At 37.5% G+C, this 18,878-nt stretch overlaps 1 protein-coding gene across 1 annotated transcript in view; it reads right to left on the bottom strand.

Moving 5' to 3' along the window:
- Positions 1-18,878, bottom strand: part of LOC126315621 (adenylate kinase 7-like) — a 191,303-nt gene that overhangs the window by 151,780 nt on the left and 20,645 nt on the right. The window contains exons 4-5 of the mRNA XM_049993842.1: positions 13,746-13,898; positions 7,477-7,605 (exon numbers count right to left, since the gene is read on the bottom strand). Of these exons, the coding sequence (XP_049849799.1) occupies positions 7,477-7,605; positions 13,746-13,898 (282 nt within the window). The remainder of the gene's footprint in view (positions 1-7,476; positions 7,606-13,745; positions 13,899-18,878) is intronic.

Here is an 18,878-nt window from a genome sequence, read left to right as displayed (position 1 = left end):
CAATATGGGAAAACTCTACACATCCAAAATTAAAAGTGTTAGGAGCACTGCAAATGATGTGTACATTTTAAATTCCAAAAATAAATGTAAAACAGCCTGGACTGTCATTAAAAGGGAAATTAATAATATTAATAAAGAAAACAGTATTTCTATAGACTGATACACTAATGAATATTTTTTAAACAGTTCCAGCACTACCATTTCACTCAACAATTCTACCTTAGGTGCAGAAGCCCTTCTAACACATGCAAAACAACCAAGTGAGAAGTTTTCATGGACTATAATTACTTTAAATGACATTCATAAATCGATATACAAAGTAAGCAATTCCAAAACAAAAGACTATTTTGGACTCAATGATTTCATCATAGGTGAACAGCAAAGGACATCAAACTGCCACTTCTCTCACTATCTAGGAGAGTACTAGATGAAATTTTTGTAGAATGTCTTAAGCTTACAGTTACATTACGTATATAAAAAAAGGCAATAAAAACTTCCCAAATAACTAAGGACCCATTTCAATAGCACCCAATTGTATCCAAGATATCGTTACAACATGGATCACCAGAACAAGATATAAATGAATAAATAAATACATAAATAAATAAAGATAATAGAAAAGTGCATGCAGCTATTTTGAAAGCAACAAAATTTTAAATGCGCTACAGTTCAGATACAGGCCCCACCTATCAACTGCAAAAGTAGTTGAAGCTTTGGTGAACAACATTTATAAAGAGTATGAAAAACAGATATCTATGTCTGGAATACTTATTATGATCATTTCTTATTATGATCAGTTTTCAAAACCCAAAACACAATTCTTCTGTTATGGAACCTCAGTTAAAGGACATTGTTTTTAACATAGATATGAAGATGTAAGAATATATGAAAAATGACAGTGTCATCATTCTAGGTGGGGCAAATAATGTCACAAAGAAATTTGAGGATTTCAAATGGGAACCAATTCATTCTCTTCAAAAGACAGTCCACAGAAAAGTAATCTTGTGCACAATTTCATACAGATATGGTGTGTAAAAATTGAACAACAGAATCTATGCTGAAAACAAATTCTCAATGAACACTGCAAAAATTATGAGTGTGTAACGATAATGGACATCAATACATTTCTCAGCAGAAGTGTTTACACAAAGAGTGGACTTCACTTACGAATGGAAGGCAAAGAGTAATTGTGTAGACATTTACAGCCAGCAATAGAGACCAATCTGCAAATACCAGCGGTAAAAAACATACAATGTGAAGACATTTTAGCAATATAGAAGTGGAAACACAAGAAAAATTCACACCAATAATGGACTTCTCCAACTTGACAGTGATGAAAGAAAAATGAGGACCTACAAGAACGAACCATACAATGGCTTCATTGCTCAGTAAAGATGCAGAAAAACAAAACTATCAAAGACTAAAGCAGGATGTGATGCCAGCAGCAGCATCTAGGCCAGTTCAACCAATTTCCACAGCTGAAGATATTCAAGATATAACAATAAGAAATGTGCAACTATACTCTGGATCACTGTCATTGAAAGCTGTGACAAGATTCTTCCACATGACAATGCAGACCTCCAGCCTACAATCAGGATTTACTGTGGGCAGGAACAACAGCAGGACCCAGCTGGCAGCCCACCAAAATACAACAGATGCAAAAAGTAAATGTGATAAACCTACATTAGAGAAGAACTTGGTGGGTGGTGTGCCAAAACTTTTTCTACAGTCTAAATCACATGAAAAACCCATCTGCCCCAACGGAAAACAGACACTAGTACCTCTTAAAATATTACACCATAATGTGAAGTCAATGTTTAGTAAATTGTTAAGAAATAGATCTATCCCTGAAAACTAAATTACAATTAAATGTTCTCTGTGTCACTGAGCATTGTCTAACAAAAGATAACATTGAATAACACCAGTTGGAGAATATAATCTAGCTAGTTGTTCTTGTCAAAATGAAAGTAAGGGAGGTAGTATAGCTACATATGCTAAAAAAAAGTGTGAACCGCAACAGCCTCACAAAGCACAATAATACACTATTACAAAAAGATTCTGAATTTTCTTTAACTCTCTTGACAGACTCTGACATACTGATGCTGAATGTGTATAGATCTCCCTCTGGAAATATCCAAACTTTCAATCACTCCATTGAAGCACTACTAAGCAACTTTATGCACTCAATAAAATTTTGCTGATACGTGAAGATTTTAATGTTGATTTCCTTAAACCTGTAAAAAGCAAAGATGAATTGCTAAATATTACTAATCCATTCCACTTATCCCCAACTGTTGAAACCTCAACCAGGATCATTGAAAATCCAAAATCAGCTCTTGACCTGATCTTTATAATGTAGATACACAATACTACTCAACTGAGATCATTGACGAAGGTTGCAGTGACCATGAAGCCCAGATGCTAACAGTGAATTTAAACATCAAAAAGCAATGTCCTATAAAAACAACAGTGCAAAGGCAGTTTTATGATGAAAACATAAGGCTTTTTAATTATCTTCTCAGGACTGGGAACTGGTTAGAGACATATAAAGAAAATGATGTTACTAGCATGTTTCAATCCCTTTCATAAAATATTTCTTCACTATTTCAATATTGCATTTCCATTAAAGCTGAGGATAACTGGAAACAAATGCACTATTTATGGGTAACAAAAGGGATAAAAACCTCTAGCCAAAAAAAGCACTACCTAAAGGGCTACATGGAACACCATCAAATTGATGATAAGTTTAGAACATGCTGTAAACTTACTGTAATATCTATAAAAAAGTAATTCAGCAATCAAGAAAGTTATACAATGTTAAATTAATAACTGAGTCTAAAACTAAAATGAAAGGCATTTGGAAAAGTTGTGAAAAATGAAACTAACAACAAGCACCATGCTATAAACAAAAAATGTTGAAACTGAATCTAAATGATAAGCTGACATAAAAAAAATTGTGAATGGTTTTAATGATATTTCAGTACAATAGCTGGAAACCTGGCAAAGAAGACCTGTCACAGAGCCAGTGCTCAACACCCATCACATGTGGAAGCCATAAAAACATTGATGTTTTCCACAAAGCCTCAGACAATGACGTGCTCACAGTTAGTTATAAAAGACTGAAAAATAAATACTCCAGTGGCAGTGACAACATACCAGATTTTATTGTAAAAAACTGTGGGGAATGCACTTTAAAATCACTAACTCTTACAATTAATGCATCCTTTAGTAACGGACTTTTTCCTGACTTCCTACAGGTTGCTAAAGTTATCACACTCCACAAAAAGGGATCAGAAAATGATGTAGCTAATCGTAGGTCAGTAGCACAACTCAGCAGATTTTCAAAAATATTTGAGAAATTCTTTTACACTGGATCAGAAAGTTTTATTAACAGATTCTCTTCAATATTGAAACACCAGCATGGATTTAGAAAAGCTAAAACAACAACAACAATGTACGAATATCTCAACACAACCTTAAAATCATTAGATAATAAAGAAATTACTACTGTAATAATACGAGAGAAGGAAAGTTGCTACTCAACATATAATGAAGATGCTCAGCCGTGATAGGCACAATAAAAAGATTCACACAATCATAGGTTTGGCTATTAAGACCTTTATCAGCAGTAGACACACGTACACACGCACGCACACACTCACACAAGCACAACTTGCACACACATCTGCAGTCTCAGAGAGCTGAAACTACACTGTGAGCAGCAGCACCATCGCATGATGGGAGTGGCGACTGGGTGGGGGTAAGGAGGAGGCTGGGGCTGGGATGGGGAGGGACAGTATGGTGGGAGTGGCGGACAGTGAAGTGTTGCAGTTTAGATGGAGGGTAGGAGAGAAGGTGCGGAGGGGGAGGGGGTAAGTAGCGGAAAGGAGAGAAATAAAAATAAAAGAAATTAAAAGACTGGGTGTGGCCATGAAATGACAGCTCTGTAGTGATGGAATGGGAACAGGGAGGGGGCTGAGTGGGTAAGGACAGAAATATCAGTCCTTTCCAAAGGCCTCACCTTTTGCCCCACTCCCAAATTCAACCCTGTAGAACTAGTTAAGGACCTTCTCTCCTTCTCCCGGTCCCTACAGTGGAAAAACTTTTTCGCCACCAACCCAACCAATCAGACTCAACCAAAGACCAACATTGAACCTTGCCTAACTCAGTTCACTCCTCCATCCAACAGTGATCCACCCCTACTGCCTCCAAACCACCTCCTGTTAACTTTCCAGAATTTCTTATCCTCGAACGTTGCCTCACCATCATTCCCCAAATCCCTCAACATGCATACTAACCTTACATCTGCAAAAAGAACCGCAGTCCACCATCTAAAAACTCATCCTGATCTTATAATCCTACCTACAGACAAAGGCCCCACCACTGTAGTTTTTCACAGCAAGAATTATGTGGCAGAAGGACTCTGTCAGTTGTCAGATACTTCCACCTACAAACCATGCCACAGTGATCCCATTCCAGCAAACAAGCAGGATCTCCAGTCACTACTGAAATCCTTAGGCCCATCCCAAAACCTCTCCCCAGAGTCCATCTGTCTACTTACCCCTACCACTCCTTGCACTCCCACCTTCTACATGCTTCCTAAAGTCCATAAACCCAACAACCCAGGGCGCCCCATTGTGGCTGGTTACTCTGCCCCGACTGAGAGTATCTCTGCTCTCATAGACCAACACCTTCAACCTATTACCCTTAACCTATCCTCCTATATAAAAGTTACCAACCATTTCCTCAACCGACTATCCACAGTTCCTCTCCCTTTACCACACAGTGCCGTGCTTGTCACTATAGATGTTACCTCCCTGTACACTAACATTCCTAATGCCCATGGCCTTACTGCTATTGAACAGTACCTTTTCAGACACCCTATGGATTCCAAACCAACAACCTCCTTCCTAGTCTCCATGACCAACTATATCCTCACCCACAATTACTTCTCCTTTGAAGGCATTACCTACAAACAAATCCACGGTACAGCTATGGGCACCTGCATGGCACCATCCTATGCTAACCTATTCATGGGCAATCTAGAGGAATCCTACCTAAAAACCCAGAGTCCTAAACCCCTCACCTGGTTCAGATTCATTGATGACATCTTTGCTATTTGGATTGAAAGTGAGGACACCTGATTCAAATTCCTTCAGAACCTCAACAACTTCTCCCCCATTTGCTTCACCTGGTCCTAGTGAACCAAACAAGCCACCTTGCTAGATGTTAACCTCTGCCTCAGAGATGGCTACATCAGTACTTTCGTCCATATCAAACCCACTAACCACCAGCAATACCTCCACTTCAACAGCTGCCACCCGTTTCATACCAAGAAGTCCCTTCCGTACAGCCTAGCCACCCATGGTCGTTGCATCTCCAGAGACGAGCAGTCCCTCTCTAAATATACCGAGGGTTACACTGAAGCCTTTACTGACTGTAATTATCCTCCCAAAAACAAATCTCCCATGTCTTATCTTTCCAGTCTCCCAACACCTCCCAAAGTCCCACAGTCCGGCCACAGAGGAGCATTCCCCTCATAACTCAATACCATCTGGGACTGGAACAACTGAATTACATTCTCCGCCAGGGTTTTGACTACCATTTTTCATGCCCTGAAAGGAGAAATATACTACCCACTAACCTTCGCACCCCCCGACCCCCCTCCTACTTTGGTATTCTGCCGTCCACTGAACTTACACAACCCCTGGTCCCAATCCCTTACCTCATGGCTCATACCCGTAGATGCAAGATCTGTCCCATACATCCTCCTACCACCACCTACTCCAGTCCGCTCACTAACATTACTTATCACATCAGAGGCAGGGCTACCTGTGAAACCAGTCATGTGATAAGTGGTCTACAAGCTAAGCTGCAACCACTGTGGTGCATTCTATGCAGGCATGACAACCAACAAGCTGTCTGTCCCCATGAGTGGCCACCGACAAACTGTGGTGAAAAAACAAGTTGACCACCCTGTGGCTGAACACACTGCCAAACATGATACCTCTTGTCTCAATGACTGCTTCAGAGCCTCTGCCATATAGATCCTTCCCACCAACACCAGCTTTTCTGAATTGCACAGGTGGAAACTTTCTCTACAATACAGCCAACATTCCCGTACCCTCCTAGCCTCAACCTTCGTTAGTCATTGTCCTCACCCATCGAGCCCCCTCCCTGTCCCCATTCCAGCACTACACAGCCGTCATTTCATGCCACACCCAGTCCTTTAATTTCTTTTATTTTTATTTCTCTCCTTTCCGCTATTTACCCCCTCCCCCCTCCGCACCTTCTCTCCTACCCTCCATCTAAACTGCAACACTTCACTGTCCACCAGTCCCACCATACTATCCCTCCCTCCTCCTCCCTGCCCCAGCCTCCTCTTTACCATCACCCAGTTGCCAGTCCCATCATTCTCTGGTGTTCCTGCTCGCAGTGTAGTTTCAGCTCTCTGAGACTGCATATGTGTGTGGAAGTTGCGCTTGCATGAGTGTGTGTGTGCGTGTGTGTATGTGTGTCTGCTGCTGATAAAGGCCTTAATGCCCGAAAGCTATGATTGTGTGAATCTTTTTATTGTGCCTATCGCAGCTCAGCATGTCCACTATATGGTGAGAAGGAACTTTCCTTCTCTTGTATTGTTACATTCCATCCTGGATTTTCCATTGTTAGAAATTACTACTGGTAGTTTTTTAGATTTGTCTAAAGCTTTTGATGTTATCGATCACACCTACTCCTGAGAAAGTTAGCTAATAAAGGTGTGAGAGGAACTGCAAAGCAGTGGTTAGAATCTTGTCTGTCAAACAGAGTGCAAAAAGTTGAAATGAAATTAGGAAAACAGAACACTAATGTTCATCAGCATACTGTGCTCTCCTCTGAGAAAATGACGGTTAGATATGGTGTACCACAAGGCTCAATCCTCGGACCCATACTGTTTCTGCTATATATTGATGACATAAACATGAATCTTATTTCAGAGCATACTACACTATTTGCAGGTGACACAAGTATTTTGGTAACAAGCATAGACAAAGCTGACCACGATCAAAGGATTAAACCACTTATTTCTTAAATGGAACACTCAGGTCATATATCAAATAAGCTGCCAACTGTTTGTTATGTTCTATGGCTCCTCAGCAAATCAGTCACCAAATTAGTCCTGACACAAGTATATTAGTCTTACTTTCAAAATGACTACAGTATGGGACCATATTCTGGGGAATTCACCCTGCAGCAGGTGAGATGTAATGGATCATGCAGGCAACATTTCAAGAAACTTGGCATTATGACACTGCCATCTGTTCACATTTCTAGTATTATATCATTTGTTAAAATGAATATATGAAACTATATGAATAACACTGCAAGGCAAATAAAATATTGTACTTTATGTTCTATTCTATTCTACATGTACATTATAAATTACTGGGCTGCCTGTTCTCCATTTATCAAATCTTATTTTGATTAAGCAATACATACCATTTTGTCGATAGCAAACTGGATGACCTCCTGACTTTGAAGATAATGAAGTTCATAGTTTGCAGCAATTTGTTTTGCAACAGTCGTCTTTCCAGATGCTGGAGGGCCAAGAATAACCAATTTAAGAGGCTGCAAAATAATAAGAGACAATTTCTGTTAATATAATTAATTTAAATATATTTTTGATGGTGCATCTGCATTATGTAGCAATACGCTACAATTAATACTTGCTTCAATTAAACTCTAGGACATTTCAGTTCCCACTTTCTAGTAGGATATGGATAATATTTTAGGAACCAAAATATGATTTAAGAGTTAAGGTGCTGTTCCTAGACAGCACAGTATGTCTGGCAGAGAAAACACCCCAGTAAGTCTGAATAAAAGACCTAATAGATAGTTTACCACTTAGTTCATTCATGTTCTGCACAAGCAACATTTGAATTTATTTCAGAGCATGATGGTCCTCAACTGTTTGAAATTAGTTTACCAGATGGATCTAAAGTTATCAGCAACTTCCAAATTTATTCCTGTAATCTGACAAGGAGGAAATACAAATTCTAAATGATTTCAATGGTGGTCAAAGACCAGACAAATGAACAAGATTTCATGTCAAAGTGTCACGGGATGTCACTCAAAAGATTCCTTTTTATCTTTGGCACCAGCGATACTATGATGCAAAATATTATTGAGAAAAATTTGAGAATTCATTTTACAAGAATAAAATGTGAAATGCTGGTTGCTGCTAAGTTTTCTCAAGAGTGAAATATATGGATATCTCTAGTTCTTTCCAGACAAAAAGATCTTCACTGCATATGACAACATGCAGCTTCCCTTCCCAAGACCCAAAAGGTGTTCCTTTTGGAATCAAGACAAATTTTTCATCAACATCTGACTGATAAGTGCCATCTCCAAAGATGATGAAATCATGCTGCCCTATATATTTGAGAAGAGTGACCCCAACAATAATGGGATTACAAAATAACATTTATCAGTCGCAAAGATGCCATGAATGAAACATGTAGCCTCTAAAAGGCTTACATATTTCTAATAAGAAGTGCATCCACTCAAACCAACTCTTGACAAATTTGGACAACTTTATAAATTTGAAATAATTAGGGTAGCGTGAGAGGAAAAGGAAGCTACACAATCAACTGAACTACAACAAAGATCCTGATTTTGTAAAATATGTCAGCAACTCTAAAACTATTTTTGAAAAAGTTGTGAAAGTTTCAAAACAAATGGCAAATAACAAATTCATTCTATGGCAGAAAAACAAAACAAGGGCAGTATGGTATGTAGTTAAGTCTGAATTAGCTGTCCGAAATCATAAAAAAGACATTTCAGAAATCAAACTTAAGGAAAAATTGGTTGTAGATCCATTTCAAATATCTGAGTGGTTCAATGAGTACTTCATAAATTTAGCAAAATCTGATTTATATATAGCAAATTTTGAGCAGAAAGTATATATTTTTGGGATAAAAGGTAGTACCAGTGAATATCTCAAAAAATTCAACATACAAATGTCATACACTCCTTAAAAGACAAAAACTCTGTTGGCTGGTATGGGATAACTACTGTTCCAGTCTTATAGATAATATTTTCATTGATAAGAATAGAAACACCAATGTAACAGTAAAACAAGACCTAAATGGTCTTTCAGACCATGATGGCCAATTGCTAACTATTAGTGATATATGCCCACACAAGAAGGACAAAGTCTGTAAAAGGTCATTTAGCGTAATTAATAATGAAAATCTCATGACCTTCAACTCATTTACTGGAGTCCAATTTATAGAGCACTGAAAGTAAATGACAAATTTAACCTATTTATAAATGAATTTATGTGCCACTTTGAAGCTGTCTTCCCTCAAAGAACTGCAAAGAACAAGTACCAGAGCCATACCAGCAAACAGTGGCTCATAAATGGAATAAAAACATCATATAGGACTAAAAGACTGATTTATCTTTCTCTCAGAAATACAAATGATCATGAAATAAGAGCTCATTATAAAAGGTACTGCAGGATCTTAAATGAAGTTCTAATGAAGGCAAAAAGTGTGTTCATCAAAGCAGAAATAGGTAATGCTGGGAACAAAATAAAAACCATCTGGGGTATTATTAAAAGAGAAACTGGTAGTTACTCAAACAATGCAGAAAATACTGAACTTAGTCATAATGGGAATATCATTGATAAAGGTGAAAATGTTGCAAAAATGTTGCTCTGAATGTTTTACAAAGAAGAGGACTTAGTGCAACGCCCCAAATTAGCATGCCTCCTGACACTGTTGAGGAAATTAAGAAGATAATAACGACCATGAAAAACAAAAACTCAACTGGTATTGATGGTATTTCCGTCAAAGTGTTGAAACACACACACATTTTCATTTGTGAAGAGCTGTGCCACATCTTTAATGAATCACTGAGACTAGGAGTTGTCCCTCACAGACTTAAATATGCAGTGGTGAAACCATTATAGAAGAAGGGTGACAGAAACCAATTATTAACTTGTTACTCCAAGATTTTCGAGAAACTTGTACACAGAAGGATTCTTGAACATCTTAGTAAATACAATTCGGTTTCTAGGAAAACATCTCAACAGAAGATGCAATATATTCTTTCACCAACACAATTCTTGAATCAATCAGTAATAAAATGTCTCCAAGTGGAATTTTTTGTGACCTTTCTAAGGTGTTTGATTGCATGAATCACGAGATTTTTCTGAGAAAGGCAGAATTTTATGGGTTAACTGGAGAAGCAGGAATGTAGCTTGCCTCCTATTTAAAAGACTGGAAACAGAAAGTCATGGTTAACAACACTAATGAGGAACCAGTGTCCTCTTCTTTGGGCACAATAAACTGTGGAGTCCCACAGGGCTCTATTCTGGGTCCTCTACTTTTCCTTATTTTCATAAATGACCTTCCAATATGTACAAGGGCTAACATAAAATTTACTTTATTTGCCAATGACACAATGATTATGGTAGACAATTCAACAAATACTAATCTTGAGATCACTGTAAATGCAATTTTTCAGGAGACCTTTAACTGGTTTATCTCTAATGGGTTATCACTAAATTTTTAAAAAACTCAATTGATTCAATTCCATACAAGCCAAAATATTGAAGGTGAGATTACTGTTAAATACAATGATGGGAATTTACCAAGAGTGGAGTTAACAAAGTTCCTGGGTCTACTTGTTAAGAGCAATCTAAACTGGTCCTTACACATTCCTTACCTATATAAGAAAACTAAGCTCAGCAATTTACACTATTTATGTGATTGCTTCCTTTAGTGACTTAAATACTTTGAAAGCTGCCAATTTTGGTTATTTTCATGCCCTGATGACCTACGGAATTATATTCTGGGGAAACCAACCAAAAGCAAACAAAATCCTCATAGCCCAGAAAAGAGTCATTAGTATTCTGTATGACATCAATTACAGATATTCCTGGAGGAAACTCTTCCAAGAGGTGAGAATACTCACAATAGTATCTCAGTACATTTTCTTTCTCATGTGTTTCTTGTGTAAAAACCATTCCCCTTTTGAAATGAACAGCATGTATCTTAACTAAAAAATGTTAAAAATCATAACTATGACACTAGGGTAAAAAATGATCTACATCTTGAACAAAAGATTCTAAGTAAGGTGCAAAAAGGAGTACACTACTCTTGCATAAAAATATTTAATGCTTTCCCTCAGGCAATAAAAATGTCAGTTACTGATCCATCTACTTTTAAAGATCAACTTAAACATTATCTTCTAAGTAAAATCATTTACTCACTGGACGAATTTATGCATGAAGATATGTGAATTGATTTTGATCTATTGTAAGTATGTTCAATGTAATTTGTAACTTTTTACAAAAAACAATTCTTGTAAACATTTTTTCTATGTAATACATTATTCATTGTACAAACTATTACTATAAACAAATGTAAACAAATCTATGTAAATGACATGTTCTACACCCAAGCGATTTATTGCTAATGGGTCTACAGAACATGAAATAAATAAATAAATAAACGTAACCAATTTGGCTTCCAACAAGGCAAAAACAAAGTAGATGCGATAAATGAGTTTACTGAAAAAAATTACTTCATCACTAGATAGGAATACTAAGGCTGCAGGAATATTCTGTGATCTTACAAAAGCATTCGCCTCTGTAAGCCATGCCGTGATCCTTTTCAAACTCAGCAGGTGTGGAATAAGGGATATTGCTCTGAAATGGTTTGAATAATATCTCTTGGAGAAGAAACAAAGGGTAGTAATCACATCAAATGGAGCAGATCACCTCTCTGAGTGGAAAATTGTGTCAGAAGGTGTTCCTCAAGGCTTCATCCTTGGACCCTTTTTATTCCAGTTCTATGTAAATGACTTGTCTCTCAATATAAATACTCATTTAACTTTATTTGCAGATGATATTTCTGTCCTAATTGAAAATGAAAATTCTGACTTTCTACCACAGAGTGTCATGAATATGTTAAGTAACCTGGAGACATGGTTCAGTCAAAATGGCTTAAGGCCAAACATTTCAAAAACCCACATGATGAGTATTAAAAACCAAACACTCAAAAACTGAAGAAATTTGTGTCACTCACAACAATCAAAAGATGGAAGAACTTGACTCAGTCAGGTTCCTGGCAATAAACTTAGACAGAACTTTTAGTAGGAATTCTCATACAGAATATCTAGCAAATAAATTAAACAGCCCTGCATTTGAAATGAGAATTTTAGCCTATGCCAATGATATGGCTACCATTAAAATAGTATATTATAGCTACTTTGAATCAGTTATTTGATATGGCATAATTTTTTGGGTTAACTCGGGAAATGTTACATGAATTTTAAAGTTGCAAAAAAGAATCATTAGCAACATGTGCCCTGCACAGCTGAGGACTTCATGTCGACCATTATTTAAGGACCTAAAAATATTAACTGTCCCCTCTTTATACATTTCTGAGGTGGTTCTTTTCCTAGGCAGCAGAACTGATCTATAAATTAAAATTTTGAAAACTCATACGACACAAGAGAACTGTATGCTCGCCTCTCATTGCTTAAAACTGTATGCTCAGATTTCTCAGTATATAGCCATGAAAATTCACAACACAATCAAAAGTGTGACATAATGAATATGAAGATATATATTTTAAAAAGCAATTTTCTAATTGAATGATGCAACTACTCTGTGGAAGATTTCATGAAGGATCCATAAATTGGAATAAATTTTTGTGATAGTTGCAGCAGACGTCAATACTGTAAGTTTGACAAATTTCAAGTAAGTAAACTCTCCACAAAGTATTATTGTAAGTGTGACAAAATTTTAAATAAGCAAAGTGTATCCTTGACATGTCTCCTGTACATCAGAATATGTTTTGAAATTGTGCACATTATGAGATGAATAAAATACATTTCACACAGACTGCCAATACTTCATTCTTTTAGTACATTTGGAATGATTTGTGACAACAATTACAGACACCTACACCACCTACAGGACCTATGGTTCACACATGCGCTGAGTTCATGATCGAGATTAGAGATCTTGTTTCTACTAGAGGCACAGGATTGAGATGGAGTCTATCTGGTGGTGATATAAAGCAGAAATTCAGAGTAGCAATAAAAAAATAAAAAAAGACAGCATCTTTAATATTTCTGTAAGAGATTGGTTGGTTAGGCACTTTATGCATCACATTAGAATCACTTAAGTTCTATGTGATACATATCAACTTTGACTGATTGGTATCAAAGGTGATTCATGCATGTCTATCTAAAGAGCATACAAAGTAAGTGTTGTTATCAACGCAATTCTGTAACTAGGAAATTTAGTATTTTGTAAAAATATGTGATTTTTATAACATTTATGGAAAAAGTTGTTTAAAGTCAAATGTATCATCTGGTGCCTTGTGTGTCAGTGCAAGCAGTACCAAAGATGCAACTATACACAAAGAATCTGATCTCGCTGAAGGCAACATAATTTTCTGTTCTTATTTAAAATAATTTTTAAATAATGCCACAAAAATTAGAAAACAATAGATCTGAAACAAAACAACAGTGATACATCCTTTTTGAATAATGGTTTCTGTAGAATGTGACTAGTACATTTATTACTCTAGTACAGTACCCCTGTCACAGTGTAAACAAATGATATATTCTCTCTCTATGAGTTAGTTTGCTATTTGACAATAAAGAAGCATTATGCTAAAAATTCTGTGTGAACGTCACCACACTGATCATTAAAATCAGAAATAAAATGATACATAAAAGCGTACCTTAAGCTTTCTAGCATTTCTATATTCAGTTACAACATTTTGAATGTTGTCGACGAAACCTGGTTCTGAGTGCCACTTCATTCCAAGGCTCTCACCAGACAGGAAAATTGATTCCATTTTCAATTTAACAGTAAGCATTTCAAATATCTGTTGCTGAAAGGAAAAATTTTACTCTGAATACTTCTTTCACAAAAACTGTTATAATTTTATACATTTGAATATTTTTGACACACACATATTACACAACCATACACATATAACTTTTAGTGAATGTCGTTAAGGAAAAGATCTTTCTAGTAGGTTGTTGAATGGAATGAGAAAAACACACCAAATAAAGTCTTGTGCAATTTTTTGCTACCATTCATGTGATATCTCTCCAAAGAGCCATCAGATTTTTTGGAAGATTTTTTCAGTTTGTTTTTGTGATGATTGTGATATTGTGTGTCAACAGGAAATAATGTATCCATTTTCTTTTTGATCAAATTGTAGCTTGATGTACATTTTTATTTGTTTGAAGTATATTTTTATTTTCCCAACGGATAAAGTTATCTCATGTTAGAGCAGTGGGAAATTTAGTTTTAGGATATGTAATTATGGTAACAGCAAATCACAAAACAGCATTCTGCAGCAGTGACTGGGTGTTGCCGCTATGTGACAGGACAATAAAGGTAATGTGATAAATCACATTCCCAATCAGTTAGTGATGATCCTTAAATAAAACACATGAGCTGTTGTTATTATAAAAAAATACTATACTGACTATGTTCTGTCTATCACCTCTACAGATGTCATGGGAGCTACATCTCAACAGTTTGAACATGTCTTGTGAGCCAGCTACAGCACCTACCTACAGCCACATTGTGCATTCGATTTTTAACTTTCCTAGGACTTTGATTATTGGACACTAGCCACCAGCAGACAGAATTGAAACTACCCACAGACACCAAGATTTGGGAATCACTTTTTGTCATCTTGGCAAATACTGACAACCCCTGCATGAATTAGTGGTGCATATTACTAAAAGTTCAATTTTATTTACCTCTCAATGAGACCTGTACAGTACTTTGAAAATCAGTGTGTGCAAGCCAATTAAGATCGGCCACTGGCAACCACAAAAGAATGAGACATTAGGTACAGAACCTAACAGTGCAGACACCTTAGTCATAAAGCTCCCTATTTTTAAATGTGTTTATTTTGAGAATTACTACCTACAGTTATCTTATTCTGGAAAACTTCTGCTTGTGACCTGATGACAAGAGATGGTTAAGCTCAAAAAGAGTACATGTGAACTAAGCACTGTTCTTCTGGCATATTCAGGTGCCCCCTTCCATATGTCCTGATGTTTGTAGCATGTGTGTGTCCAAATACAAGTGTATCATTAATGTGTGACATGATTCTGTTCTTTTAATGTTTCACATACCACTACACTTTTGGAATGCCTTAAGACCACTGTCACTGTCTCAGCACAACTGCTGCTGGTGCTTGCCAACAACCACTTCTCAATACAAATGCTGTACAATAGCTGATGGTATCATCTCTATCCAGTCACAGAAATGTTTCATCTTAAATTAATGATTATTTTGAATCAGCTCTCTAGTGCCTGTATGTATGCTACCAATTCATGCTACTCTTGAAGAAGATTCCCAATAGCCAAGAAGCCTGAAGAAGTTTAATGGTTGTTTTATTATTTCTATCATCAAATACTTCAACACCAGGGTTTAATAAAGATAACAAGTGATGATAAACAAAACAGGAGAAGATGAAATAAGAGACCTGTGAAGTGATAAAAAAGACTCATGCCCAACAACAGTTCAATAGCAACTTTTTCCAGTTCATCAGTGAAATTATTTAGACAATTTCATCAATATATACAAGTGAGGAACATAGCTGGCCACACACCATCAAAAACAGTTAAAGTAAGTGGAACAGTCTCATACTATCAGATTTTTAAATCCTTTTTCTGGAAGACTCATGATGGTAAATATTAGCAAGAGCAACTTTTATATTCCAGTTCATCGTATAGTTATAATATTTCATTATTAAATATGAATATTCAAGATTCTAACCAAATAATTCTGTATTAACTAAACAAAAACTTTTTGGCCTTGTTTCACAAAACTCTATTATTTTTGTAAAAATGGGCATTGAACACATAAATAGTAAGGTTTTCTGAAACAAGCAAAAAACAAAACAAAAAAAATTCTTTTAGTTAATAGAGTATACAATGTATCAGCAGGAAACCACAGTTGAATCAGTCAAATTATGATGATGATCGTAAGGTGACTTAGAGGAAGCCTTCTTGGTTACCCAAGCCTGCCAGCCCAAAGTTTGGTACAGAGTTATTGACGACCTCTTCATGATCTGGACTCACAGTGAAGAACAATTCCTGAATTTCCTCTCCAACCTCAACTCCTTTGGTTCCATCAGATTCACCTGGTCCTACTCCAAATCCCATGCCACTTTCCTTGACGTTGACCTCCATCTGTCCAATGGCCAGCTTCACACATCTGTCCACATCAAACCCACCAACAAGCAACAGTACCTCCATTATGACAGCTCCCACCCATTCCATATCAAACGGTCCCTTCCCTACAGCCTAGGCCATCATGGCAAATGAATCTGCTCCAGTCCAGAATCCCTGAACCATTACACCAACAACACGAAAACAGCTTTCGCATCCCGCAACTACCCTCCCGACCTGGTACAGAAGCAAATAACCAGAGCCACTTCCTCATCGCCTCAAACCCAGAACCTCTCCCAGAAGAACCCTAAAAGTGCCCCACTTGTGACAGGATACTTCCCAGGACTGGATCAGACTCTGAATGTGGCTCTCCAGCAGGGATATGAGTTCCTAAAATCCTGCCCCAAAATGAGATCCATCCTTCATGAAATCCTCCCCACTCCACCAAGAGTGTCTTTCCGCTGTCCACCTAACCTTCGTAACCTCTTGGTTCATCCCTATGAAATCCCCAAACCACCTTCCCTACCCTCTGGCTCCTACCCTTGTAACCACCCCCGGTGTAAAACCTGTACTATGCACCCTCCCACCACCACCTACTCCAGTCCTGTAACGTGGAAGGTGTACACGATCAAAGGCAGAGCCACGTGTGAAAGCACCCACGTGATTTACCAATTGACCTGCCTACACTGTGACACTTTCTATGTGGGAATGACCAGCAACAAACTGTCCATTCGCATGAATGGACACAGGCAGACAGTGTTTGTTGGTAATGAGGATCACCCTGTGGCTAAACATGCCTTGGTGCACGGGCAGCACATCTTGGCACAGTGTTACACCGTCCGAGTTATCTGGATACTTCCCATCAACACCAACCTATCCGAACTCCGGAGGTGAGAACTTGCCCTTCAGTATATCGTCTCTTCTCGATATCCGCCAGGCCTCAACCTCCTCTAATTTCAAGTTGCCGCTGCTCATACCTCACCTGTCTTTCAACAACTTCTTTGCCTCTGTACTTCCGACTCGACTGACATCTCTGCCCAAACTCTTTGCCTTTACAAATGTCTGCTTGTGTCTGTGTATGTGCGGATGTATATGTGTGTGTGTGCAAGTGTACACCTGTCCTTTTTTCCCCCTAAGGTAAGTCTTTCCGCTCCTGGGATTGGAATGACTCCTTACCCTCTCCCTTAAAACCCACATCCTTTTGTCTTTCCCTCTCCTTCCCTCTTTCCTGAAGAAGCAACCGTCGGTTGTGAAAGCTAGAAATTCTGTGTGTGTGTTTGTGTGTTTTATTTATTGTGCCTGTCTACCAGCGCTTTCCCGCTTGGTAAGTCTTATGTGGAAGTTTCTTTCTCTCTCTCTCTCTCTCTCTCTCTCTCTCTCTCTCTCTATATATATATATATATATATATATATATATATATATATATATATATATATATATGTCTGCTTGTGTCTGTGTATGTGCGGATGGATATGTGTGTGTGTGTGTGCGAGTGTACACCTGTCCTTTTTTTTCCCCTAAGGGAAGTCTTTCCGCTCCCGGGATTGGAATGACTCCTTACCCTCTCCCTTAAAACCCACATCCTTTCATTTTTCCCTCTCCCTCCCTCTTTCCTGACGAAGCAACTGCCAGTTGCGAAAGCTCGTAATTCTGTGTGTGTGTTTGTGTGTTTTGTTCATGTGCCTGTCTGCCGGCGCTTTCCCGCTTGGTAAGTCTTGGAATCTTTGTTTTTAATATATATATATATATATATATATATATATATATATATATATATATATATATATATATAAAGAAACATTCCACCTGGGAAAAATATATTAAAAACAAAGATTCCATGACTTACCAAGCGGGAAAGCGCTGGTAGATAGGCACAATAAAAAAGCACACACACGAAATTTCGAGCTTTCACAACTCATGGTTGCTTTGTCAGGAAAGAGGGAAGGAGAGGGAAAGATGAAAGGATGTGGATTTTAAGGGAGAGGGTAAGGAGTCATCCCAATCCCGGGAGTGGAAAGACTTACCTTAGGGGGAAAAAAGGACAGGTATACACTCGCACACACACACATATCCATCCACAGATATATGCAAGAAAAAGGATGTTGATAGATCTCCTAAATTCATATGATCTGATGCAGACTGAGTTTTTTCCAACTAGGGTGCAGGGGAACAGTAGCACAGTAACAGACAATATTTTTATGCACTCTTCATAGCTGGATGGGCATTCTGTTAGTAAAAGGGTGAATGGCCTCACAGACCATGATGCTCAAATTTTAACACTAAAACGCTTTTGTACTCAAACAAATGTCACATATAATTACAAACTATGTAGGAAAGTTAATCCAACAGCAATAAACAGTTTTCAAAGCTCATCAAGGAAAAAGAATGGCAGGATGTTAATAGTGCCGATAACATAGATGACAAATATAATGTTCTCCTTAACACATCTTAATCTTTGAGATTTGCTTTCCATTAGATCACTCTGAACGGGGTACTAGTAGAAAAGGCAGCCTGGGTGGCTGACTAGTCGGATAAGGATATCACGTAGGATAAAGTGGGAATTATATCAATATGTTAGAAGTGGTCACAATCAAGCTACAGTAGCCCATTACAAACAGTACTGTAATGTGCTTAAAAATGGTATTAGGAAGTCAAAGATTATGTGGTATGC

Source organism: Schistocerca gregaria, chromosome 1 (assembly GCF_023897955.1).
Source record: "Schistocerca gregaria isolate iqSchGreg1 chromosome 1, iqSchGreg1.2, whole genome shotgun sequence".
Taxonomy (NCBI): Eukaryota; Metazoa; Arthropoda; class Insecta; order Orthoptera; family Acrididae; genus Schistocerca; species Schistocerca gregaria.
Note: the sequence above shows the minus strand (reverse complement) of the source record. Positions and strands in the feature narration are given on the sequence as shown.